Consider the following 26,723-nt stretch of genomic DNA (forward strand, 5'->3'; position numbering starts at 1 on the left):
TTTACCTACCAATAAGGGGATGGGGTGGGATAGTCTAATGGGAGGAAAGAGGGAGAGGTATAAAGGAACTTTCTGGATAGTCTGTAAAGGCTGTTCCCGCTTTTTCTTAAAGGGCAGCCCAGGCTCTGAGCTTAAATGAATAAAATTCCTCACGCCTTTGCAGCGATGTTCAGAATCTCAGCGTGGTGCTTGAATTGAGTCTGGGGGTTAACAATGGCATACAAATACCACAGTTTGTTAATCCAATCCTGGGGAGACCCACTTTGGATGCAATGTAAAGAGCAATGATTTCAGAAGAGGCCCAAGAAGGTGTATTTTTGGGCTGTGTTTGTTGAGTGGGATGGCAAATGACAGGAAGGGACCCTGAGCTAACCTTTCATTTCCAGGTGTATCATCTACCATCAGAGCTACACAGCTCCCTCGCCCCTCAGGGGGGCACTGGGAGACTTTCTCCAGGGTGTGACCTTTGGCAAGTTAACCCCCACCCTAGCATCCCTTCCAGCAGGACGTTCTGTAACTCCAGGTGCGTGACTAACGTTTCCGGCCCAGGCGCACCCAGGGACTTTCCCCGGTGCTGGCCCCGGCCCGATCCAGCTGGTGCGGGTGCCGTCAACGCCTGCCAGAGAGAGGGAGGGGACCCAGGCCACCCCACCCTGGCTCTGGGGCCTCGGCGCCCTCTGGCGGCCGCGCGGGGCGGGGAGGGACTGAGTGCCCGGAAGCCCCGCCTCTTCGCCCCCAGGGTGGGGCTGGGGCGGTGGTTACAGTCAGGCTACAGAGGTTTCGCAAGGACGTGACCTTAAGTGGAAAAAACCCCCACTGTGTGACGCGTGGTTACCTACCGGGGCTAGCGAGCCGAACTAGTTCTCTGAAGCCGGGGAAGCAGGGAGGGGCTGAGGCTGAACCGTCCCGACCAGTGACTCACTCCGTACTGACCCTCCAGTGCTGCGGCGCGCCCTCCCCACGGGACGCCTGCAGGGGGCGCGAGCCCGCACCCTGACGGCGCCTGGGCCTGCAGTTGAGGCGACGTCACTACGCCGAGAGTCAGCGAAATGAGGACACTGTCTCCTCCCTCTTGCCTCTCTCCAATTCCAGAAATGAGGCCCCTCAAGTCCAAGCTGATCTAACCAGCCCCCACAGAGCTGGGGTTTGGATTGGAAGGTTGGAAATGACAGGAGAAGTGGGAGGGTTTGTGGATTAAGAACAAGAGAGTTGGGTGCTTTAGCCACAGAATGGGTTCAGTCAAAGTAGTTTAGAGGTACCTGGCAAGAAGAGCGGCTACCTCCCTCTTCATCCAGTTTTCCTGATGCTGTCAGTGGGGATGGCCACAGGGGTCTGTGTGTCCCTGCATGGCTAGATCCCACAAAAATCCAGGGACTGGGAAGTAGGAGGACTTGGTCCCAGCTCTACCTGGTCCCATCGCTCTGTCGCTCTGGGGAGCTGGTCACTTGACCTTGCCATGCTGCAGCTTTCTGACTTGAAGAATGAGGGTTCTGGACTAGGTTTGAATATCAAATATGTTTCAAGTACTATAAAAAGGCACAGCAACTGACGGTGCTTGTTCGGAGATCATCCAGTACAGCAGAGGAAAAGGCAGGACTAAGGGCCAAGGCTGCCACTCACTCCAGTTCTCTTTCTATGGCCCTTCACAAATTCTCACATTGGCTTCAGTTCCCTTCAGCAAACATTTGAGGCTTACCTTAACATTTGTGGGACCTAGAGCCACACACCACATGTCTAAATATTTAAAAGTTATAAATATATGGCTGGGAGAGGTGGCTCATGCCTGTAGTCCTAGCACTCTGGGAGGCGGAGGCAGGTGGATTGCTTGAGCTCACGAGTTCGAGACCAGCCTGAGCAAAAGCAAGACCCTGTCTCTACTAAAAAATAGAAAAACTGAGGGAAGAGGATCGCTTGAACCCAAGAGTTTGAGTTTGCTGTGAGCTATGATGCCACAGCACTCTACCCAGGGTGACAGCTTGAGACTCAGCTCAAAGAAAAAAAAATCAAGCTAACAAACTGTTAAATATCTTCCTACTTTGACAAACATAACTCTGTAACAATCATGAAGGCCAAGTTCAAGTCTGAAATTCTTGTATTCCTCAGCATTCTATTCTGGAAATGTGATGGTGAAGAAAATGGCTCCAGTTCAAGGCCATGGTATAGTTTCCCTCTCTTCTCAGACCAGATCCATTCATCTTATACCACGAAGGACCTTTCCCACACATGCTCTCCAGTCCAAACTGTATGCATCTTTGTAAACAGCTCCCCCTTAACATGTCACCTCCTGAGTAAGGACATTAGTGACAATCTACCTTCAGGAGATGGGACCAAGAGAAATGAGTTCAGAACCCATTTTCCAGGGAATCCTGTGGTTCTGAGTGAGCATATCCTTTGGCCTCAATAACTCCTTGCCTCACGTCTCTCTTCTGCCCTGTACCTGGATCAAGCACAGCCCCTTCGTGGAGGCCAGCCATTCAAAAACTAAGCTCTGAGGCAGATGCCTGCAGGTGATGATGGGAGGGTGCTGGGGAGAGACCCATTTCTTAGACGTGGTAGTGCTAAGCCTGTCTGGAAGGTTGAGATTTTGGAAGGTGGAAAAGTTGGGAGGGGAGAGCAAAGGCTCTGGAACCAGCCATCCAGGTTCTATGTCTGTGAATTGTGACTACTATGCAGAAAGGCCAGAGGGTGAATCTATGTCTTCCAAATAGCGGGCAAAGCTTCCGGTAGTTGATGGCTGTGGAACCGCTGAGGGCCAGCCTCCCCCATCAGAGCAGGATGAAACTCCCATAGCCCATCCCAGGGTAGCTCTGCTTCGGGTAGAAGTCCCAGTACCCCTCCCTGCACCACGTCACCTTGGTAATCCATGCTTCTTTACCGATTGCAAGGTGAGGAAGCTTAACTCCTCACAGCCTTCATAATGAATTCTGTCTCATACCCCATTTTACTATTAGAGATGACCCTGGAAAGAGGTTTTTGTTCTATATCACTTTGCCTGGTAGCCAAAGACTGCTGGAGAATTAATAAGCCCTCTTTCCCTAGGGAGTAACCCTCCACCAAGGAGGAGAATTGGTGGATAAATGCCTAGGTCCTTGCCCTGCAGCTGAGATAACTCAGATGTATGTTTTGCAAGTAAAGCTCCATTTGCCCACAGTGGTAACCCGCTGGATAACACTATTATTTCAACCTACCCCACTGCACCTGGCTCCTGCTGGTTGCACTTCTTGTAACAACCCCTCTCACCCTTGCTTTTTTTCCTGGAGCCAGGTTTTGATTACAAGGTCTGTTTGTTCCCCCAGTTGAGGTCAGTGGTACTAGCAGGTAGATAAGCTCTTTCCTTTCTCCCCTGAGAGGCTCAGACTGCTCCTTACTTACCACTTGGGAGAAATGTTTGCTAAGGCAGAGGAGGTCTTCCTAAGTAGGCCCATTGGCTGAGGGAGGTTGATCTGATAAGCTGTAGACGAAGGTTGTGGGTGCAGACAGGCTTGCTCTTATGGGCGTGTTCCAGCCTCAGGGCTGCTGCTGGGGTGATGGAGGCTTCACTGGACCAAGGTTTAGAGTGAAGGGTACAGGGCCGCTTCCAACACTGGTGGTCACAGAGAGAGTGCTGCCCATCACTGCCATCTAAGTAGGACGAGCCCAGACCTGGGGACAGTGACTTCAGGGGACTTCCTCCACATATATCCCTATCCCATTCCCAGTGTTCTTTCCTTCCCCGTGGAAATTACACAAGTTACCTTTTGGCTTTCAAGGTCCAAATGGAAGAAAACTAAAATTCCCCAGGGCACAGGAGCCTCAGATATCTAGAGTCACACCCAGAGCCCTTGTAGTAGGGAGGGAACTCCAGGCTTTCTCCCATCCGTGCTGGCTCACCAAGTCCAGTGTGGCCAGAACATGGCAGTTGGCCATGGATACTTGAGCGCGAGCAGAGGGCCCAACCAGCACCCAGGTCTGGTGGATCTGTGGGGGCCAGGAGAATGTGGGGACACTGACACTGCTGGCCAGAAGGGCCAGAGAAATAGGTCCTCCCCACCCCCCACCCAAATCGGACCCTCTACCAGTCCCCTAGATCAAGGCTTTCCAATCATTAATAGGCACAGAAATCCCCCCACTGTGTTAAAATGCAGATGCTGATTCTAGAGGTCTGGGATTAAGGGAGGGGTTGCTGAGATTCTGCATTTAGCTTTAAGAAACCGCAGACAGATGCTGCAGATGACCCTCAGATCTGCTGCCTTAGACCATGGCTATCAGCCCCAACCCCAAGAACCGGACTCTAGCCTTCTTGTAGTGAAGGACCCCTTCCTAGTCTGTTTCTGGACCATTCACCATTAACTACTCCAAAGAAAGGAAATCAGCAGACAGCATTTCAAGAAAACATTTTAAGCTGTCCTGTGCCTTCTCCAGCTCGCCAAGTTATATAATATGTCCTTGTTGAAAATGCTGATAATGCTATTTGGGTGGCAGGAAGCCAATTTCTGGCTGCATGTTGCTTGGGGCTGGGGCTGGGGTCAGGGAAGGGGGCCAGGGCTGGGGAGAGTTGAAGGAGAGAAAGGGCCAGGCAGATGGAGAGGGCGGGAAGGCCAGGGTGGCCAAGGCCTGGGGATAAAGCCGATTGGTATGTCAGCAAAATCTGTCAGTGGCTTTAGTGATTCGAAAGGCAGACACATTCTTTCATCTCTGTTAATCCTCATCTGATACAGAGGATTTTCCTGCCATTAAATCTGGAGAAAGAAAAATAAGCACTCAAACCTGCACAAGCAACTATTCCTCTTTACCCCCTGCTCCTGCCCCCCTCCCACTGTACTTCTCTGTGTGACCATTTTTAGCATCTGTGGCTGCCTGACTTGGGAGATGGATGGGCTGGGGGAGCTGAGAGGTGTCTTGGAGGAGCAGGACCAGGCAGATCCCCAGGACGGTAAGCAACATTTGGGAACTATTCACTAACGCTTCTCTACAGGTTTCCTCTCGGTTCATTTTCTTGCTGGGGTGTCGGTGATGCCATCTGAGTTGCTGTCAGGGGTTTAGTCTGATGAAGGGTTTCCAAATAGATCCAAGCTGCCAGTTTGGGGGGAGCTTCTGATTGTGTAGTTACTGGTTTCTCTTAGCTCAATACCAGGGTCCTTAGGGAAGAATAAATGTGAAGAAGGGGAAAGGCAGGGCATTCAGAAGGACGTGAGATGGTGAAGGGAGGTTCTCAAGGGACTCCTCCTGGGCGTGCAGTGACCTGTGATTTCTCCCCTCAGGTAGGGGTCCCACAGCTGGGTGGTTCTAAGCCACCACGTGTGTGAAAGGCCGAGGGATGCTGGTTCTGCTTCTGCATGGTGAGTTCTGCTGCCTGTGGGTGCAGGGCTTGGGAAGGTGCGAGAAAGCCACAGAGCTTCCACACCAGTAAGCAAGGGCTTCAAGTGGCTTCTCTAACAGCTTTTCCTGGACACTCCTTCTTATTAGGTTCCACTGATTATGTGATAGTGAGAGAAGGTATGAAGAATGAGAGAAAACAGCAGGTAGTGGGGGGTTTATTTGTTTAAAACCCCCTGAGGAAAATATATAAAATGGTCCTCTTGATGATTTTCTTATTCTAATCTCAGATATGAATTTATTAGTGTAATACCCCAAAACTACAGTGGTGCAGTGGTTTCCTAATCACATTATTTGAACCTCATTTAGTTATAAGCAGAAATCCCCTTAAGAAACCATCTTCCCAAAGGAAAAAGAAAACATGCAAAGTATCTTGGACTTGCAGGATTACGAATGGTGAAATTTTTTTCAAAGTGTTTTGTCCTGTTATTTGCATTTTAATATACCAAGAAGACTCATCACAAAATATTTTCCCTAGCTTCAGCTTCTCAGATCTAACTGAGAAAGCCGTAGGAAAAACCTTTTGTTAAGTTCTTCAGTAAATGATTCTATACAAAGAATCTGTTTTTCTCACCCTCGGGTGAATTTAATTATTTGAGGCTGTGATGATTTGTGTAATAGACCTCTGTACGCAGTGCTGGTTGACACAATTTTACTAGCTCCTTCTAAAACAGTAGTAATAGAGGTTTCTTACTCTTTTTTTTTTTTTTTTTTTTGAGACAGAGCCTCAAGCTGTCCCCCTGGGTAGAGTGCCGTGGCATTACAGCTCACAGCAACCTCCAACTCCTGGGCTCAAGCGAGTCTCCTGCCTCCGCCTCCCAAGTAGCTGGGACCACAGGCGCCCGCCACAATGCCCGGCTATTTTTTTTTTTTGGTTGCAGCCGTCATTGTTGTTTGGCGGGTCCGGGCTGGGGATTTGAACCCGCCACCTTAGGTGTACGTGGCTGGTGCCTTAGCCGGTTGAGCTATAGGCGCCGAGCCAGGTTTCTTACTCTTTATTCTACTTTTTCAAAAAGCAGACGTGTTTCTTTTCAGTCAATCAACAGGTATACACTGGGTACCTTCAATATGCCAGAGGGACAGATAGATACTGGGGGAAATAACTCTGTGGTCTTTGTCCTTGAGAAACTTATGTGTTTTTAATAAGAGAGGCAATAAATACATTAGAAAAAATTGGAACAAGGCATAGAGAACATGATGAATAGGACACAATTTCCTACCTCGAGGAGCCTTTGAAGGACAGAGGTTGACATTTATGTAATTGCCAACAACCAGCTTCTTGCCATTCCTCCTACCTAGAAAGAATATGAGGCTTGATTGACTCATTGGGACAGAATGTTAGCTTCCAAGAGCCAGTATCATTTTAACTGCACCAAAAGCTCTGCCGTTTTTCCCAGAATGCAGATGGTATTCATAGCCTGCGTACTGCAAAACAGGAACTGTCCCTGCTGCAGAAACTCGAAATACAGCCAGACTTCTTGTGACAAGTTGGAGAGCTCAGGGGTGACATCATTTGCTATAATAGATGCACTTAAAACTAATGACCATCTCCACATCCCCTGGTGCTTTAATTTAAAACACACTCTCACAATACAGAGAATATTTCTCTGACTACGAGTCACAAGCAACATGGACAATATGTTCCCAAGAAGCAGGCTCTAGCTCCTTGGCTAGAACAAAATGACTAAGTGAGCCTCACAACGTGAGATGGAGGGGGAATCGGAAGTGGTTCACAGCAGGGAAAGTTGGGGCAAGACCAAAACAGAAATTTTCTTCTTCTGTGCAGGCACTGGCTCCTGGAAGTGTCCCTCCTCTTAGAGGATAAGTGCGAATACCTCCCTCCTCTTCCCGCCCCCCCCACCCTGTGTTAACTCCTTGGGGTCTTCCTGCTGTTTACGCCTAATATCTGAATTCCATAACTTGCTTCGTTTACAGGGTCCTTTGCATCTGGCTTGCTCTACACCATGAGTCTTCAAAAAGGGTCCATAGATTGTGTGTCATTTACCTGTTGTCCTAGAGCAGTGGTTCTCAACCTTCCTAATTGCCACGACCCTTTAATACAGTTCCTCATGTTGTAGTGACCCCCAACCATAAAATTATTTTCATTGCTACTTCATAACTGTAATTTTGCTACTGTTGTGAATCGTGATGTAAATATGTGATATGCAAGGTGGTCTTAGGCAACCCCTGTGAAAGGGTCATTGGACCCCCAAAGGGGTGGAGGCCCACAGGTTGAGAACCACTGTCTTAGAGTCTAAGGCACAGCAGGGCCTTAATAAGGGTTTGTTGAGTGGGTGAAGCCTCCCAAATTAGAACTGTTACTCAGTCTGGCACATTCATACTAAGTATTAGGTCTCCTTCTAAGAGGTAAGATTTGCATTTTAAAAATCTCTAGCATGCAAAAATACAATTAATTAGAATGAACAATATTAGCACAACAAAGTGACCGTAATAAAAAAAAATAGTCTCTAGAAAGTAAAGTCACAGTGAGAAGCCACTCACACAGCCACTAGAATTTAAAAGACTGACAATCACCCAGTGCTGGTGAGAATGTGGGGTAGCTAGACACGCATTGTTGGTGGGAATGTAAAATGGTGCAACCACTTTGGAGGACTGTTTGGCACTTTCTCAGAAAGTTAAACACATTCTTATCACATGACTCAGCAATCCCACTTCTAGATAAATAAGAAATGAGAGTACATTTCAAGACTTGTATGTTTGGCTCGGTGCTCATAGCACAGTGGTTATGGCGCCAGCTACATACACCGAGGCTGGTGGGTTGGAAGCTGGCCTGGGTCAGCTAAATGATGACAACTACAACAACAACAACAAAAATAGCCAGGTGTTGTGGTAGGAGCCTGTAATCCCAGCTACTTGGGAGGCTGAGGCAAGAGAATCACTGAAGCCCAAGAGTTTGAGGTTGATGTGAGCTGTGATTACCACAGCACTCTACCAAGGGCAACATAGTGAGACTCTGTCTCAAAAAGAAAAAAAAAGACGACTTGTGTGCACGTCTCTATATCCACTTCAGTCACAATGGGCTGGAACTAGAAGCAATCCAAATGTCCATCAGCAGAATAAACAAACTGGAGTACTCCACACACTGAAATACTAGTCGGTAGGCAAAAGGAACAATCAAGTGATACTCATAACAACCTGGATGAACCTCATAATGTTAAGTGAAAGAACCATATGATTCCATTTATAGGAAGCTCTAGGACAGTAGAATAGGTGAAACTAATCTATAGTTCAGAAAGCAGATAAGTGCTTGCCTGGAACTGGGAATGGGGAGAGAACTGAAGTCAAAGGGCCTGAGGAACCTTTCTGGGTGGTAGAAATATTCTAAGTCTTTTTTTCTTAAGACAAGAGTTTTCTGTCACCTGGGCTGCCTCAGCCTCTTGAGTAGCTGGAACTATATATAAATGCCTGTCACAAGGCCTGGCTAATTTTTTTTTCTCTATTTTTAGTAGAGATGGGGTCTCATTCTTGCTCAGGCAAGTCCTGAACTCCCAAGCTCAAGGGATCCTCCTGCCTTGGCCTTCCAGAGTGCTGGGATTACAGGTGTGAGCCACTGAAATATTCTACATCTTGATTAGGGTAGTGGGTTACATTGGTGCATACATTTGTTATACTTACCAAACTGTGTGCTTAAAATGGGTACATTTATTGTAAGTAAAGCATGTCCCAATGAAAGCTTAGTTTCACAGAAGAAAAGAAGGCTATAGAAGAGAGCAGCTGTACTGTAAGCCAAACATATCCCTCACTGTTGAGTCGGGCACTGTGGTTTGTTGGCTGGTATGTGTGTGAGATTGACTGATGTCACTGTTGATTGCCAAAAAGTATTCATTTGTACAGATATACTGGTTTGGTTCTCTAATCTCCTATTATTGGACAATTTGCTTCCAGTTTGAGGTTATTTTCAATATTTAGGCCTTTCTTTCCTGTCATAAAAGGTATCTTTCTGGTGTGAGAAGCAAGTTCTGAGGTCACGTGAGGCCAGAGGCCATGGCATGGTCGCCCCCAACAGCACTTCTGCGTCCTCCAGCCAGATTTATTTTGAAAATGAAGCATTGGTCTTAGCCTGAGGAGCAATTGAGGTAGCATCTGCTGAGAGTGTGAGGGGAATGATTTCTAGAGCCAACATGGTGGAATAGATTTTGCTGAAACCAAAAAACTGACCACATTTTCCTTGCTATTTTTGGTTTCATGAGACACAAGTTCTTTGAAAACAATGAGAATAAAGAAACATTCCAAACTCGGTCTGTGGTTGGAAACTCCGTGAGTAACCAGTCTCCTAGCAAACCTCAAGGGGGAAAAACACATATTTGAAAAGCTGAGGGCTCGGAAAGAGAAACTCCTCAGCTGCTCAGCATTAAGACCTCATTATGTGGGGCAGCCAAGCCAGGCCAGTCCTGCCTCCTTGCAGCTTGGGGGCTGGCCGGGACACCCTACCTGGACACACAAACAGGGACCCATTTCTGGTGTCCGCCCAGATTCTGGGACACCTTGTGACATCTAAAAGATTTAACATAAAATTCACCTAAGAAAAAATTAATCAGCTCGGCGCCTATGGCTCAAGCGGCTAAGGCACCAGCCACATACACCTAAGGTGGCGGGTTCGAATCCCCAGCCCGGATCCGCCAAACAACAATGGTGGCTGCAACCAAAAGAAAAATGGCCAGGCGTTGTGGCGGGCGCCTGTAGTCCCAGCTACTTGGGAGGCTGAGGCAGGAGACTCGCTTGAGCCCAGGAGTTGGAGGTTGCTGTGAGCGCGATGCCATGGCACTCTACCCAGGGGAATAGCTTGACGCTCTGTCTCAAAAAAAAAAAAAAAAAGAAAAAATTAATCATTAACCATTGTGAAGTGTGCAGTTCGGTGGCATTCGGCCCATTCACAATGTTGTGCAACCATCACCTCAGTCTAGTTCCAAGACATTTTCATCTCCCAGAAAGGAAACCCCATGTCTGTTAAGCAGTCACTCCCTGCTCTTCCGTCTCCTCGGCCCCTAGAAACCATTAATTTATTTTCAGTCTTTATGGATTGGCCTGTTCGGGGTATTTCCTGATGGAATCATACAATATGTGGCCTATGTGACAAGTTTATGTCACTCAGCCAATTGTTTTGAGGTTCATCCATCTTGGACCGTGTGTCAGCCCTTTGTTCCTTTTTTTTGTTTTTGTTTTTTTGACACAGTCTCTCTTTTGGTAGAGTGCTGTGGTGTTATAGCTCACAGCAACCTCAAACTCCTGGGTTCACATGATCCTCTGGCCTCAGCCTCCCAAGTAGCTGGGACTACAGGCGCCTGCCACAAAGCCAGACTATTTTTTAGAGATGGGGTCTCGCTCTAGCTCAGACTAGTCTCAAACTCCTGAGCTCAAGCAATCCACCCATCTCAGCATCCCAGAGTGCTAGGATTATAGGCATGAGCCACTGTGCCCAGCCTAATTAATAATCTTTAAAAATTTTCATGGTACACCCAAGATCCTGTCACTGCACACCCATTGAAAAATCACTGGTCTAGAGATTCTTCTTTGCAGTCTACCCATAGTAATAAGGTCAGTATTATTACTGGTGTCTTGCTTTCCACTCTGGGTCAGATTTCCACACAATCCTTGAGGTATTGTCCCTTGATGAGGTTTAATCCTGTGATACAATTGGCTCATGGAGGCCACACTTAAGCTTAGGCCAGCATTTTCACAGCTGTCTCAAGCATTACAATGCATCTGGTCTTCATAGCTGTCCACACATTACAGACGGGCAAACTAAGAGACAAAGGTTTTCTGAGGTTTAAAAAAAAGACTCACACCTGTAATCCCAGTGCTTTGGGAGGCTGAGGCCAGTAGATTGCTTGACTCAGGAGTTTGAGACCAGCCTAAGCAAAAGTGAGACACTATCTCTACTAAAAATAGAAAAATTATCCAGACATTGTGGTGGGATCCTGTAGTCCCAGCTACTCGGGAGGCTGAGGCAGAAGGATCGCTTGAGCCCAGGAGTTCGAGGTTATAGTGAGCTATGATTGTGCCCTTGCTTTCTAGCTAGCCTGGGTGACAGAGAAAAATCCTGTCTCTAAACAAACAAACAAATGAAGTATGAGAGAGCAGAGATGAGAGTTTTTGTCCTAACTCAGAGATAATGAGAGCATTAGGGCAAGAGGCTGCACCCACATTCAAGGTGAATGTCTCAAGACTGAATGCTCTGGAAAGTCCTAGCACATGGGTCCTGAAGTAGTGACAGAGGCTGAGCCGAGCCCAGGGCTGTCCTGCTGCATTTCATATCTTCCCCTCTCTGCCTTAGACTGTGAATAAAAGCGCTGGAGCCTTTTTCAATTTTCAAATGGATCATTCCCCAAAATACTGGAGAAAAAACAGAAATTGCTAAGCCACTGCCAAACGAGTTTGACCTTCTCTTCTCACAAACTAAAATCTTTATTTTTAATTTGGTAAATGTTTTTCTGGGCAAGGTATTCCCATGGAACTCAGGTCTGGATGGCCAAGAAGATTTGTTTTTGGAAAAGTCACTGCTGATTCTGGGAGAGGCTACTTTTCATTTGGATTTGGAAAAATCAGAGATGTCCTAAAGAATTTTTGACAGTGTTATGTATTTCTTGTCAGTGAATGGCAAGGAGTTTCCTTTTGGTTGAGGGATGCTGCCTAGTCCAAAATTTGAGTTTTCTCTGTCTAGAGTTTACATGGTTCTTCAGGCAAAGGAGGAGGGCCCAGGAGAAGGAAGATGGTTCTAGAGAGATTAAGGGAACCTGTCTTTTGTTTTTTTTAGGCAGAGTCTCACTATGTCACCCTCGGTAGAGTGCCGTGGCATCATAGCTCACAGCAACCTCAATGTCGTGGGCCCAAGTGATTCTCTTGCCTCAGCCTCCCAAGTAGCTGGGACTACAGGCACCCACCACAATGCTCAGCCATTTTTTGGTTGTAGTTGTCATTGTTGTTTGGCAGGCCCAGGCTGGGTTTGAACCCACCACCTCTGGTGTATGTGGCTGGCACCCTAGCCACTAAGCTACAGGCGCCGAGGGTACCTGTCTTATTTAGGATTCTGTTCAGGAATCTTGTTGCAAAGCATAGGACCCACTTTAGGTTGTTGAAAAAGAGGAGTTTGTTTAGGGATATCAGGTGTTCTCAGACTTCCTGATTGGAGACTACTGTCTGGAACAATGGTTAAACCAGGAAGTGGCTGGCTCCAGCAAAGACCCTATGGCCACTGTCATTGGTGTGCATACCTGGTAGCTCATGGGAATCACACTGGTGCTGGGTGTCAGAAATTCCATCATGCAAATCTGAAAGCCTGATGCCTCTTGTTACCATTCTGTCCAGAAAATGATTTCTGCTTGGTGCTTACTTCTGAATCCGACTCTCACTGGGTGTCTGATTGACGAAGCTAGGTAACGTGCCTGAGCCCTAACTACAAAAAAGGTGGGAAAGAGAGTTTCTGGCTTCTATCTTAAGAAGGCAGGATTTATTATGTAGGAAATGCCCTAAGTGTAGGAAGCATGCTTAGAAGGCGCTGGGTAGCCAGAAAAGGCACCAAATGTCTACTACAATCAGAGATGGTTTGGTTGGAAGAAACAGAAATTTGCTCATCTGTGCAGATAATTTGAATGGATTTGCAAAATGGAAAAGGAAATTGTTACAGAAACAGCTCTGGCAGGGCCTCATGGGAACTAGCTGGCCAGCCGCTCCTGCTCTCCTTGGGCTTCATGCGCTCCGTCTCTGTGATTCTCATATCAGATCTATTCCTCTGTCTGCACATGCTCTGGTCTGAATGTTTGTGCCTTACCTCCACCCCCAACCAAATGCAAATGTTGAAACCAAATCTCCAAGATGATGGTAGTAGGAGGTGGGGCCTTTGGGAGGCCATTGGGTCATGAAGGTGAAGTCCTCATGAGTGGGATTAGTGCCCTTGTAAAGAGACCCCAGAAAGATCCCTCACCCCTTCTGCCAAATGATGACACAGAAGATGCCATCTGTGAGCAGGAAGTGGGCCCTCACCATACACTGAATCTGTCTTAATCTTAGACTTTCCAGCCTCCTGAACTGTAAGCAATAAATTTCTGTTGTTTATAAGCCACCCAGTCTGTGGCAGTTTTTTATAGCACCCTGGACTAAGACTGTGCACCAGTTTCTTCACTTTGCCTTTGGCTCCTGCTTTCCCTTAACTTTGACCTGCACATAGTTTTGATACAACACAACTACAATACTAGACCAGTTGAGCTCAGCACCTGCGGCTCAAGTGGCTAAGGCACCAGCCACATACACTTAAGGTGGCGAGTTTGAATCCAGCCTGGGCCCACCAAACAACATTGACAGCTGCAACCAAAAAATAGCCGAGCGTTGTGGCAGGCGCCTGTGGTCCCAGCTACTTGGGAGGCTGAGGCAGGAGACTCACTTGAACCCAGGAGTTGGAGGTTGCTGTGAGCTGTGATGCCACAGCACTCTACCCAGGGGGGCAGCTTGAGGCTCTGTCTCAAAAAAGAAAAAAATACTAGACCACTTGGTGTTCACATGATCTCATGGACCAGTTGCTCAATACCTATTCCATTTTCATGGAAAAGGAATGAGCATGCTTAGGTCCAAGTGTTCAGATGTGGTGTAAACAGCAGTGGCTGGGAAGAGGCAGCAGAGACACATGGGGCCCTGAGTGAACTATTTTATCTTAGAGGTAGTGGTTGGCAACAGCTGCTGTTGAAGCATGAAAAATGAGAACCAGAAGGGCCTTCAAAGATCAGGGAGTGGTCTTGGTACATTTTGCGCTGCTATAACAGAATATCTGAGACTGGGTAATTTATAAAGAACAGGTATTTAATGTCTTACAGTTCTGGATGCTGGGAAGTCCAAGATCAAGGGGCCTACATCGAGTAAGGCTCTTTGTGCTGTGTCATCCCGTAGCAGAAGCTGGAGGACAAGAGAGCAAGAGGAGGCCAAACTCACTTTTATAACAAACTTACTCTCACAATAATGACATTAATTCATTCATGGAGCCTTCATGACCTAATCACCTCTTAAAGGTCTCACCTATTTTCAATTTTTAAAAAAAATTTCAGATTAATATAAGGGTACAAAGGATTAGGTTATAATGTTTGCATTTATTAGATAAAGTCCCTATTGTAGTTGAGCCCTTCACCCAAGAGGTGTGCCATGTACCCTTATATTATGCCCATTATGTGAGAACACACCAATCCTTCTCTCTCCTCCCTTCTACCCCTCCTCTCCTGACCCCCCACTTGAACTAAATTGAATTTTTCTCTTGTGTGGGCATGTATTAGTTCATCTACTGGCTTCATATTAGTATTGAGTACATTGGATACTTGCTTTTCCATTATTGTGATACTTTACTAAAGAGACTGTTCTCCATCTCTATCCAGGTTAATCTAAAAGATGTAAAGTCTCTATCTTTTTATGGCTGAATAGTAGTCCATGGTATACACACACCACAGTTTACTAATCCATTCATGGGTTGATGGGCACTTGGGTTAATTCTGCATCTTGGCGATTATAAATTGAGCTACAATAAAAAATGATCTCGTGCAAATGTCTTTATGATAAAATGATTTTTTTCTTCTTCTGGGAGATGCCCAGTAGTGGGATTGTGGGATCAAATTGAAGGTTTATTTTGAATTCTTTGAGGATTCTCCATACTAATTTCCAAAGAGGCTGTATTAGTTTGCAGTCCCATCAACAGTGTAAAAGTGTTCCCTTCTCTCCACATTTTCCCCAGCATCTGCAGCTTTGGGGGTTTTGTGATGTGGACTATTCTCTCTGGGGTTAGGTGATATTGCAGGGTGGTTTTGATTTGCTCATTGTCCCTCATTTCTCTGATAATTTCATGCCTGTCATTTCTCTGATAATGAGGGACAATGAGCATTTTTTCACATGTTTGTTAGTCATTCATTTCTCTTCTTCAGAGAAGGTTCTGTTCATGTCTCTTGCCCAGTGACAGATGGGACTAGGATTGTTTGCTCTTTTTTGTTGATTAATTTGAGTTCTCTGTATATTCTAGTTATCAACCCTTTGTCAGATTCATAATATGCAAATATATTTTCTCATTCTGTTGGTTGTCTTCTTTAATTGTTGTGTCCTTAGCTGTGCAGAAGCTTTTCAGTTTCATAAAGTCCCATTTGTTTATTTTTATTGTTGTTGCAATTGTGGCTGAAGTCTTCTTCATAAAATCTTTCCTGAGGCTGACATTCCTCAAGAGTTTTGCCCACACTTTCTTCTAGGATTTTTATCATTTCATTTCTCAGATTTAAATCTTTTATCCATCTTGAGTCAATTTTTGTAAGTGGTGAAAGGTGTGGGTCCAGTTTCAGTCTTTTATATGTGGTTATCCGGTTTTCCCAGCACCATTTATTGAATAGGGATTCTTTTCTCCAGTGTATGCTTTTGTTTGGTTTATTGAAGATCAGATGGCTATAAGAGACTGGTCTCATCTCTTGGTTTTCTATTCTGTTCCATATGTCTATATCTCTATTTTTGTGCCAATACCATGTTGTTTTGATCACTGTGAAATTGTGATATAACCTGAAGTCTGTCACAGTGATGCCTCCAGCTTTGTTTTTGTTACTAAGAATAGCCTTGGCTATATGGGTTTTTTTCTGGCTCCATACAAAATGAAGAACTATTTTTTTTAATTTCTTCAAAGTATGATGTTGATATTTTAATGAAGATTACATAAAGTCTGTAGATTGCTTTGGGTAGTATAAACATTTTAACAGTATTGATTCTTCTCAGCTCTCATTTGTTAATGTCTTCTGCTATTTCTTTCCTTAGAGTTTCATAATTCTCTGTGTAGAGATCCTTCACCTCCTTTGTTAAGTATATTCCCAAGTATTTCATTTTCTTTGAAGCTGCTGTGAAGGGTATTGTGTCCCTTGTTTGCTTCTGTGGACATTGATTTTATACCCTGAGACATTACTGTATTTCTTGATCACTTCCATGAGTCTTGTGATTGAGTCTCGTGGGTTTTCTAAGATCATATCATTGGCAAAGAGCAGGAGTTTGACCTCCCCTGACCCCATCTGGATGTCTTGCCTGATTGCATTGACTAGAACTTCCAGAACTATGTTGAATAGTAGTGGTGATAGTGGATATCCTTGTTTGATTCCAGTTCTAAGTGGAAATGCTTTCAGTTTTACTCCATTTGGTATGATATTGGCTCTGGGTTTGTCATAGATGACTTCAGTCACTTTAAGAAATGTCCCATTGGGCCAGATGCAGTGGCTCACGCTTGTAATTCTAGCACTCTGGGAGGCTGAGGCAGATTGATTGAGCTCATGGGTTCAAGATCAGCCTGAGCAAGAGTGAGACCTTGTCTCTAAAAAATAGTGGGGTGTTGTGGTGGGTGCCTGTAGTCCCAACTACTTGGGAGGCTGAGGCAAGAGATTTGCTTGAGCCAAGGAGTTTGAGGTTCTGTGAGATGTGACACCATGGCACTCTACCAAGGACGACAAAGTGAGACTCTGTCTAAAAAAAAAAGAAAGAAACGTTCCATCTATGCCTATTCTCTTGAGTGTTCTTGCTAGAAAAGGATGTTGAATTTTGTTAAATGCTTTTTCTGTATGTGTTGAGAGGATCATATGGTCTTTGTTTTTGCTTCTATTGATATGGTAAATTATATTTATGGATTCGTGTATGTTTAAACTAACTTGCATCCCTGGTATAAAGTCTACTTGATCGTGATATATAATTTTCTTAATGTGTAGCTGTAATCTATTGGCTAGGATTTTACTGAGTATTTTTGCATCAATATTCATTAGTGAAATTGGTCTGTAGTTCTCCTTTTTAGTTGGGTCCTTTTCTGGTTTTGGTATTAGGATGATGTTTGCTTCATAGAACATGTTGGGGAAGGTTCCTTCCTTCTCAATGTTTTGGAATAGGTTCTGCAGTATAGGTACAAGCTCTTCTTTGAAGGTTTGATAGAATTCTGGTAAGAAGCTGTCATTTGTAAGAGTTGTTTATATTCTGTATATAGTTGTATATAGATGGAGGGTGCCAAAAAAATGTACACACATTTTTTTTTTTTTTTGAGACAGAGTCTAGCTCTGTCATCTGGGATAGAGTGCCGTGGTATCATCATAGCTCACAGCAACCTCAAACTTCTGGGCTTAAGCAACCTCTAGCCACAGCCTCCCAACTAGCTGGGACTACAGATGCCCTCCATGATGCCCAGCTAGTTTTTCTATTTTTAGTAGAGACAGGGTCTCACTTTTGCTCAGGCTGGTCTTGAACTTGTGAGCCCAAAGGATCTCCTGCCTCAGCCTCCCAGAGTGCTAGGATTATAGGCATGAGCTGCTGCACCCAGCCAATGTATCCACATTTTAAGAGATTTTGTTGGAAGTAAAATTAATTCCCAAAAAGTGTACGAATTCAGGGAAAATGGATGTGTATAGCATGTCTGGGTACACTTGACCAGTAATAGTACTTTCAGTTCAACTTTGAAAAGCAATATACAGGTAATAAGATATTAAAGATTTAAAATATGTACATATTTTCGGGCACCCTCTGTATATGTATATATATCATACATATTTAAAGCATATCCTTGTGAAACCATGACCACAATCAAGATAATGAACATATTCTTCACCCCCAAGATTCATGCCTTTGTAAAATCTTGCCCTCCTGCCCTCCCTGCCTCCCTACCCATTCCCAGGCAACCCTCGATCTTTCTGTTACTATAGATTAGTTTGCAAGTGGAAAAAAAATTTATTTCACTCAACAGAATTACTGAGCAGGATATACACACACATATACACTCCTATTGGCCTAATTAGAGCAATGATTACACAGTAACATTCTTGTTTTCATAAGAGCTTGTTCTCTACACTGGATTGGTTTAAGAAACACATCAGTCTAATTTTGATTTTATTTTACACTTTCAAAAGAGATAGAGGGAACAGAGAAAAAAGTGTGACTCACTGCACAAATTTGGGCCTAGCAGGTACAACAGCAGACTTCTCTGACTCAAGATTCACCTAGATTTTGAGGACATTTCAATGCCTAGGAAAGACTAGTGAAGCCTGTTGCACTCCCACCTGATGGAAAGAATTCTACAGCTAATCTTCCACAGTGTTCCAGATAAAGCATATGTTTATAACTACAAGTTTCAAATGAACATCTAAATTTTAAAATGTAGCATTTCAGCAACAAATAAGCTCAGAGAACTCATCTCAAAAGTGAAATGACAGAACTATTGCAGATGTGTAAAAAGTGAAGGTGGGTGGTGCCTGTGGCTCAGTGGGTAGGGCACCGGCCCCATATACTGAAGGTGGTGGGTTCAAACCCAGCTCCAGCCAAACTGCAACAACAACAACAACACTAGCCGGGTGTTGTGGTGGGCACCTGTAGTCCCAGCTACTTGGGAGGCTGAGGCAAGACAATCGCTTAAGCCCAGGAGTTGGAAGGTTGCTATGAGCTGTGACCCCACAGTACTCTATCAAGGGTGATAAACCTCTGTCTCTAAAAAATAAATAAATAAATAAAAATAAGAAGTGAAGCTGCTGTCGTCAGCTCCACCTTACTCTCAGGCTTAGGCAGACACACAAGATGGTGATGGTTCCTTGGCAAAGCCATTCACAACGGCACCATCACATGGGGAAACAGCACCATAGTGTCATTGCTGGTGACATAAACCAGGACGTCAGGAGAATTCTTGCCATTGATGTATTGGTAGCAGTTCCAAACATAGCTAATCAAGTAACCCTTCAAAGTCAAGATAATGCTAATAAGCAGAAGAATAATAAGGACCAAACAGGCAGGATTCACAGACATGGTATTATGCTTATAGGGAAAATGAGGAGTCAGCTGCCTTATGTATTCCTCAATGGAGTTTGGACAAATAAACACAGTGACTACAACCAAGGTGTGTAGGGAAAAATCGAAAATCTGGAAACAGAAGAATGGGATGATCCAGAAAGCATGTTGCTTATATGTTTCCTAAGTACCCACTACATGTCAGGATCATGAGAAGAGAAACTGCTATAACAATGCACATGCTGACATCATTCATGGACTCAACATCACCTCCTAGTTCAGAACTTCAAGTGATACTGGTCTGGGTCAGTCATACTGCTCAATAAAATCAACAGTACCATGGCATTGATAATCTTTAGGACTTTAGGACTTGTAGCTTTTTTGTCACACAGGACCTTTCCCTTGTTTTCTTATACTCTCAATTTTACTCTCTGTATTGTTTACCTCTTTCTTCCTAGTTTAGATACCCATCCAACTCTTTTTTTTTTCAGACATAGTCTCACTCTGTTGCTGGGGCTAGAGTGCAGTGACGTCATCATAATTCACTGCAACCTCAAACTCCTGGGCTCAAGTGATACACCTACCTCAGCCTCCCAAGTATTTGGGACTACAGGTGCATGCCACCATGTCCAGCTAAATTTTCTATTTTTGTAGAGATGGGGTCTTTCTCTTGCTCAGGCTTATCTCTAGCTCCTGACCTCAAATGATCCTCTCACCTCGGCCTCCCAGAGTGCTAGGATTACAGGCATGAGCCACCATGCCCAGCCCCCAGTCAACTTTTGGTGGACATTTGCATTGTTTCTAGTTTGAGATTATTAAGAATAAAGCTGCCCAGGGGTAGAGAGTAGTCGGAGGTGGTGGGAGAAGGAGTAGGTGCTGACTCACTTATAAATGGAGCCAAAGAAGGACCCGAAGCCTAAATTCCAGGAGAATGAGCGGGTACTGTGCTTTCATGGGCCTCTTCTTTATGAAGCAAAGTGTGTAAAGGTCACCAATAAAGGACAAACCAATGAAATACTTTATACATTACAGTGGTTGGAATAAAAAATTGGGATGAATGGGTTCCGGAAGCAGAGTACTCAAGTATGTGGACACCGATCTGCAGCAACAGCGAGAACTTCAAAAAGCCAATCGGGAGCAGTATGCAGAGGGGAAGATGAGAGGGGCTGCCCCAGGAAAGAAGACACCTGGTCTGCAAGAGAAAAATGTTAAAATGAAAACAAACAAACAAACAAACAAAAAACAAACAGAAACACCTGGAAATGGAGATGGTGGCAGTACCAGTGAGACACCTCAACCTCCTGGGATGAAAAGGGCCCGGGTAGATCCTACTGTTGAAAATGAGGAAATATTTGTGAACAGAGTTGAAGTTAAAGTAAAGATTCCTGAAGAGCTAAAATCTTGGCTTGTTGATGACTGGGACTTAATTACCAAGCAAGAAGAGTTCTTTTATCTTCCCGCTAAGAAGAATGTGGATTCCATTCTGGAGGATTATGCAAATTACAAGAAACCTTGTGGAAACACAGATAATAAGGAGTATGCTGTTAATGAAGTTGTGGCAGGGATAAAAGAATACTTCAATGTAATGCTGGGCACTCAGCTCCTGTACAAATTCGAGAGACCACGGTATGCTGAAATTCTTGCAGATTACCCTGATGCACCTGTGTCCCAAGTATATGGAGCACCAGGTCTACTGAGATTATTTGTATGAATTGGAGCAATGTTGGCCTATACACTTTTGGATAAGAAGAGCCTTGCTTTATGACTGAACTATCTTCATGATTTTCTAAAGTACCTGGCAAAGAATTCTGCAACCTTGTTTAGTGCCAGCGATTACGAAGTGGCTCCTCCTGAGTACCATCGGAAAGCTGTGTGAGAGATGGTCTCATTCATATATGTTTGGATCTCTGTAAACACATTTTTGTTCTTAGTTTTTCTCTTGTACAAATGATGTACTTTGAAGATGTTAGCATATGACAGAATTGATGTTTGTTTTCTGTTTGATTTTAAACAGAGAAAATAAAAGGAGTTATATCTTTTTTCTTTGCTTTTTTTCATTTCAAAGTTGCTACCAGCATAATCAGTGATGGACAACAGAAAGACATGCTGGAGTCTAGTTGACTTTTATTGCCTAGTTGACAAAGCTGCTTTTGAATGCTGGTGGTTCTATTCCTATGACATTATGCACTTTTACAATATGTGTTCATGCTATATAACAAAATGCTCTGATTCCTAGTGCCAAAGGTTCGATTCAGTGTATATAACTGAATACACTCATCCATTTGTGCTCCTTTTTTTTTTTATGGTGCTTAAAGTAACAAGCTCATCCTTTCCAAGTCATCCATGTTATTCCCTAGGCATTTTATCTTTGCTGAAATTGTTGAAGAAGGGTGGTTTGTTTCATGATTTTTTTTTTTTTGAGACAGAGCCTCAAGCTGTCCCCCTGGGTAGAGTGCCGTGGCATTACAGCTCACAGCAACCTCCAACTCCTGGGCTCAAGCGAGTCTCCTGCCTCCGCCTCCCAAGTAGCTGGGACCACAGGCGCCCGCCACAACACCTGGCTATTTTTTGGTTGCAGCCGTCATTGTTGTTTGGCGGGTCCGGGCTGGGGATTCGAACCCGCCACCTTAGGTGTACGTGGCTGGCGCCTTAGCCGGTTGAGCTATAGGCGCCGTTCCTTCATGATTTTTGTATTTGTATCTAATGCATGTTTTAACATGATAGACGCAATGCATTGTTTGGCTAGTTTTCTGGAAAAGTCTATCTTTTGGAATTGTTTTTCAGATCTTTAATAAATGTTTTCTTTAAATTTCAACACAAGGAATAAAGCTGCCCAAATCTTCATATGGACATATGCTTTTATTTTCCTAAGAGTGGAATGGTTGGATCATGAAGTCGGTATATGTTTACCTTTAAAAGAAACTATTGGCTTGGCACCTGTAGCTCAGCGGATAGGGCGCCAGCCACATACATACACCTGAGTTGGCGGGTTCAAACGCAGCCTAGGCCCACCAAACAACAATGACAATTACAACAAAAACAAAAAAATAGCCAAGCACTGTGGCAGGCAGCTGTAGTCCCAGCTACTTTGGAGGCTGAGGTATGAGAATTGCTTAAGTCCAAGAGTTTGAGGTTGCGGTGAGCTGTGATGCCATGGTACTCTACCAAGGGCAACATAGTGAGATTCTGTCTTTAAAAAAAAAAAAAAATATATATATATATATATATATTTAAGTTTAGAATCTCTGGGCGAGAGGTGTGGCAGCTGCTTCTCTCTTAGGGGAGGGGTACTCTTGGCAATGGGCTTTGTACCTGGAATTTGTTTCCTTGCACTCACAGTTTGCCTCTGCAGAGATGATGTGCACTTATCTATCTTCTTTCATAGCTCAACTCTTCTTTGAGTCCATTCTGTCCATTATTTCTTCTTCTAGACAGAAGCCTCTGTTGAAAGCTGCCTTTGGTCAGCCATGTTACTTTGCTCCCTGGTGAATTCCCTTTTGCAGTTGGTGAAGTCCACACTTCTTGAGCTTGAATCTGCGAGACTACCCTGCAGCACTAGGACTCAGCAGTGCCCCATCTTCCTGTTTGTTGGGCTGCATGACCCTTCCCTCCCCTTGCTGGTGAAGGGAAGCCAGACCTGGGTGGAAGAAGAACTTGACCCCCCAGGAATGGCAGCCTCATTTATGAAGGAAGGGCAAGTGTTCTGGGGAGCCTGGATGAGTACTGCAAGTGTTTAGATGAGACTACAGAGGATGCTTCTCAACGTAAGACGTTAAGAAGATCATTTAAACCAAGCTGTCCTCAATAGTGGATAAAATATTTTGATAAAAGAAGAATTTGAAGCAGGAAAATTCCAGTCTTCAAAAGCAACTTCAAAATCTTAGGCTGTTCCTGAACTTTTCAAAATGATTGAAACTACTCTTTCTGGACATTCAAAAAGCTGCATAGTTAGTGGAGCCATGAATCATGGTAAACATTAGTCCTTGTTTTCTATATACGACACTTCACAACAAAAATGATCAAGGAACAGAAGATCCATGAAAAATTGAAATAAAATGGTGTGAAATATGCTTTAAGAAATTTATATTTTAAGAAAAAAATTAAAACCTATTATAAACATAAAAACATATAAGGGCACTAATCCCATTGAAAGGTCTACTTTTATGACCTCATCATCTCTCAAAGCCCCCATCTCCTAATACCAGCACCTTAGGGGCTAGGATTTCAATATATGAGGTTTAGGAGGACATAAGCATTCAGATTATAACTGTGATTTTTTTTATTAGTTTATTCTATGCAAAGTGTGTTTTTTCTTCGAATGCTTTTAAGGACTTTCCATTTTTCATTTTCAGCAGTTTGACTATGATGTGCCTGATGTGTGTATTTTATTTTACTTGGGGTTCACTGAGTTTCTTGTTTTAATCAAATTTTGGAAATTGTCTTTAATTATTTTCCACCCATATTCTATCTCTTCTCTCCTTTGAGACTCCAAATACATGCATAGTAGTCTAACTGCTTGATATTGTCCCACAAGTCATTCCTTAATCTTTTTTCTCTCTGTGCTTCACTTCGGTTGATAACTATTGACCTCTCTTCCAGTTCATGAAACTTTTTTTCTGCAGGGTCTAATCTGGTATTTATCTTATTCCATGACTTAAAAAATTTCAGATATTGTATTATTCCAGTACTAAGATTTCCATTAAGCTCCTTTTTTCTTTTTAAGATAGTCTCATTCTGTCACCCAGGCTAGAGTGCCATGGCAGGCAGCAGCCTAAAAACTTCAAACTCTTGGGCTCAAGTGATCTTCCTGCCCCAGCCTCCCAAGTAGCTGGGAGTACAGGTGCTCACCATGATGCTTGCTTAATTTTTTATTTTTAGTAGAGATGGGGTCTTGCTTTTGCTCAGGCTGCTCTTGAACTCCTGAGCTCAAGGGATCTTCCTGCCTTGGCCTCCCAGAGTTTTAGTATAACTGGTGTGAGCCACCATGCCTGGTCCATTGAGCTCCTTTGTAGAGTGTCCATAGTTTTTCCAAAATTCAGATTCCCCACATCTTCATTCATAATACCCCATCTTTTCCTGTGAAATATTTAACATATTTATAAATTTTTTTTTTGGTAATTCTAACATGTAGGCTGTCTGTGTATCTGCTTCTGTTAACTTTTATTTTTCTTGATAAGTGGCATGTTTTGCTGCTTCTTCACATGTTAAGTATTTTCTTTGTAGAGACAGGATCTCATTATATTGCCCAGGCTGGTCTTGAATTCCTAGCCACAAACAATCCTCCTGTCTTGGCCTCTCAAAGTGCTGTGATTACAGGTGTGAGCCACTGTACATGGCCTATTTGATTGTATGCTGTATACTATGGATTGTAGTTGTGGAAATTCTGGATTAAATTGTTTTCCTTTGAAGAGTGTGGAATTTTGTTCTGGTATCCAGTTAAATTATTGGCAACTAACTTTGATACTTGAAAGGCTTGGTTTTAGGCTTTTGTAGGATAGGCCTATTTTAATTTTCCCCTTAGATCTGGGAAATGTTCTTTATTCTAAGGCATGGCCCTTTGGTATTTCAGTGGAAAGCTTGAGACATTTTAGAAGCTCTTCTAACTTGGACTTTGAACTCTTAATCTGCTTCCCACCATTGGGCAATTGTTGCAATATCTGTTTAGGCCTTTTGACATTTATTTGTTTGTTTGTTTATTTATTTATTTTTGAGACAGAGTCTTAAGCTGTCACCCTGGGTAGAGTGCTGTGGCATCATAGCTCATAGTAACCTCCAACTCTTGGGCCCAAGCAATCCTCTTGCCTCAATTTTTCTATTTTTAGTAGAGTTGGGGTCTTGCTTTTGCTCAGGCTGGTTTCGAACTCCTAAGCCCAAGCAATTCACCCACCTCAGCCTCCCAGAGTGCTAGGATTACAGGCGTAAGTCACAGCGCCCAGCCTTACATGTGATTTTAAAACATAGGCAGCTACCTTTTTGATCTCTTGCATTATACAAATTGGTTGTATCCTGCCTGTTATAATCCCATGCATTCCTTGACAAAAAGTTTTTAAAATAAATGACATCCTATAGCAGGAATTCTCACAACAGTTATCTGTTCCATTTAATTTTGCAAACTTTATTGAACCATACCGTGTGCCTAGAACAATGTCAGCTATTATAAGGTATGAACATGAGTCATATGATTGAGAGTGTCCTTTTCTTAATTAGAAAAGTGAAGAGAGGCTCGGCGCCTGTGGCTCAAGCGGCTAAGGCGCCAGCCACATACACCTAAGGTGGCAGGTTCGAATCCCCAGCCCGGGCCCGCCAAACAACAATGATGGCTGCAACCAAAAAATGGCCAGGCGTTGTGGCGGGCGCCTGTAGTCCCAGCTACTTGGGAGGCGGAGGCAGGAGACTCGCTTGACCCCAGGAGTTGGAGGTTGCTGTGAGCGTGATGCCATGGCACTCTACCCAGGGGGATAGCTTGAGGCTCCATCTCAAAAAAAAAAAAAAAAAAAAAAAAAAAAAAAAAAGAAAAAAGTGAAGAGAGTAGACTGACAGACTGTTTGTAAGGAAATCTGATGCCTTCTATTTGACCTAGTTGGAAGAGTTGATAGAAAAAGGTTCTGCCCCTGTCCAGTTGAGGCCTAGAGTTAAGGTTACATTCTTGGCTCTGTCTTCCTAACAGAGTGTCTCCTCAGCCCAATAGCAGTCCTGTTCACAGCCAAGGTCAGCACAGAGTCAGCACAGAGTCCAAGAACCTTGCTGGAAGCTTAGTGTCTATCTCACAATTTTTAGGGAGAGGAAAATGCTAAGTGAAGCCTCTTCAACATCAGAATGTTGAAGTTGCAACAGTTGCAAAAGGATGCTCAAGAGTCTCAGTGTTCTCTAGACAAGTCTGTGCTAAAAACAATTCTCAGCCACTGAGAAAACATGGAGTGTCCGCAATAGATGGACTGAAAGACATAGAAGCTGAGCAAACCTACAGAAGAGGCAGAAATTGTATTCAACATGCCCCTAGCATGGCTGGGCCTTCAGGTGCCTACAGGGACTTAGGTGGGCAATGGAGGGTAATGTGTACACTGTTGGGAAGGAGTGAATGGGCAGGCCAGCAGTGTCTGTGAGGAATTTGGGAGTACTGATGGAGGTGTAGAAATTCTGAATCAGTGGGCATGTTTACATCTGGGTACCTTTTGTTTCTCTGCAGGAATTTCAGATTGAGCTGCTAATGGCCAGAATAAAAAAATTGTGCATCTACCATAATGTCTTTTTCACTGTTCCCCAAGCCTAGGCTTAGGACCTCTGGTTTCCACAGGATTGCAGGCCATGATATTCTGCTTTGCTGCAGGTGTCAAGCCTACTGGGTGGGCTTTTAAAGTCATATTCTGGTCCTCCATTCAAATTCTCAGAACAAAATTAATTTATGAGCAACTTTCTTTCTTGTGATGATGGAAAAAGTTTCCAGAGAGCAACGTGGTGAATGGAACTTAACTGCATACTGTCCATAATTAATTCTTTTGAGATGTGCAAGTTCATTGGTAGTTCATTTAGTGTTCTGTCCTTTTGGCTTAATTTTAGTGACTGTTAAGGAAAATAAAAAGGCTTTTCTTTCTTTTTCTTTTTTTTTT

At 44.0% G+C, this 26,723-nt stretch overlaps 1 protein-coding gene and 3 pseudogenes across 1 annotated transcript in view; 3 read left to right on the forward strand and 1 right to left on the reverse strand.

The window, feature by feature from the left end:
* The first annotated feature begins 4,829 nt into the window (after positions 1-4,829).
* Positions 4,830-26,723, forward strand: part of NYX (nyctalopin) — a 25,038-nt gene continuing 3,144 nt past the window's right edge. Inside the window, exon 1 of the mRNA XM_012811454.1 lies at positions 4,830-5,318. Coding sequence (XP_012666908.1) covers positions 5,297-5,318 — 22 coding nt within the window. The 5' untranslated portion in view covers positions 4,830-5,296. The remainder of the gene's footprint in view (positions 5,319-26,723) is intronic.
* LOC111728437 lies at positions 18,893-19,463 on the reverse strand (annotated as a pseudogene).
* Positions 20,008-20,998, forward strand: LOC100962101 (annotated as a pseudogene).
* On the forward strand, positions 22,785-23,000 carry LOC100962415 (annotated as a pseudogene).

This window comes from Otolemur garnettii, unplaced genomic scaffold (genome assembly GCF_000181295.1).
Source record: "Otolemur garnettii isolate 467f Iridium unplaced genomic scaffold, OtoGar3 scaffold00158, whole genome shotgun sequence".
Taxonomy (NCBI): Eukaryota; Metazoa; Chordata; class Mammalia; order Primates; family Galagidae; genus Otolemur; species Otolemur garnettii.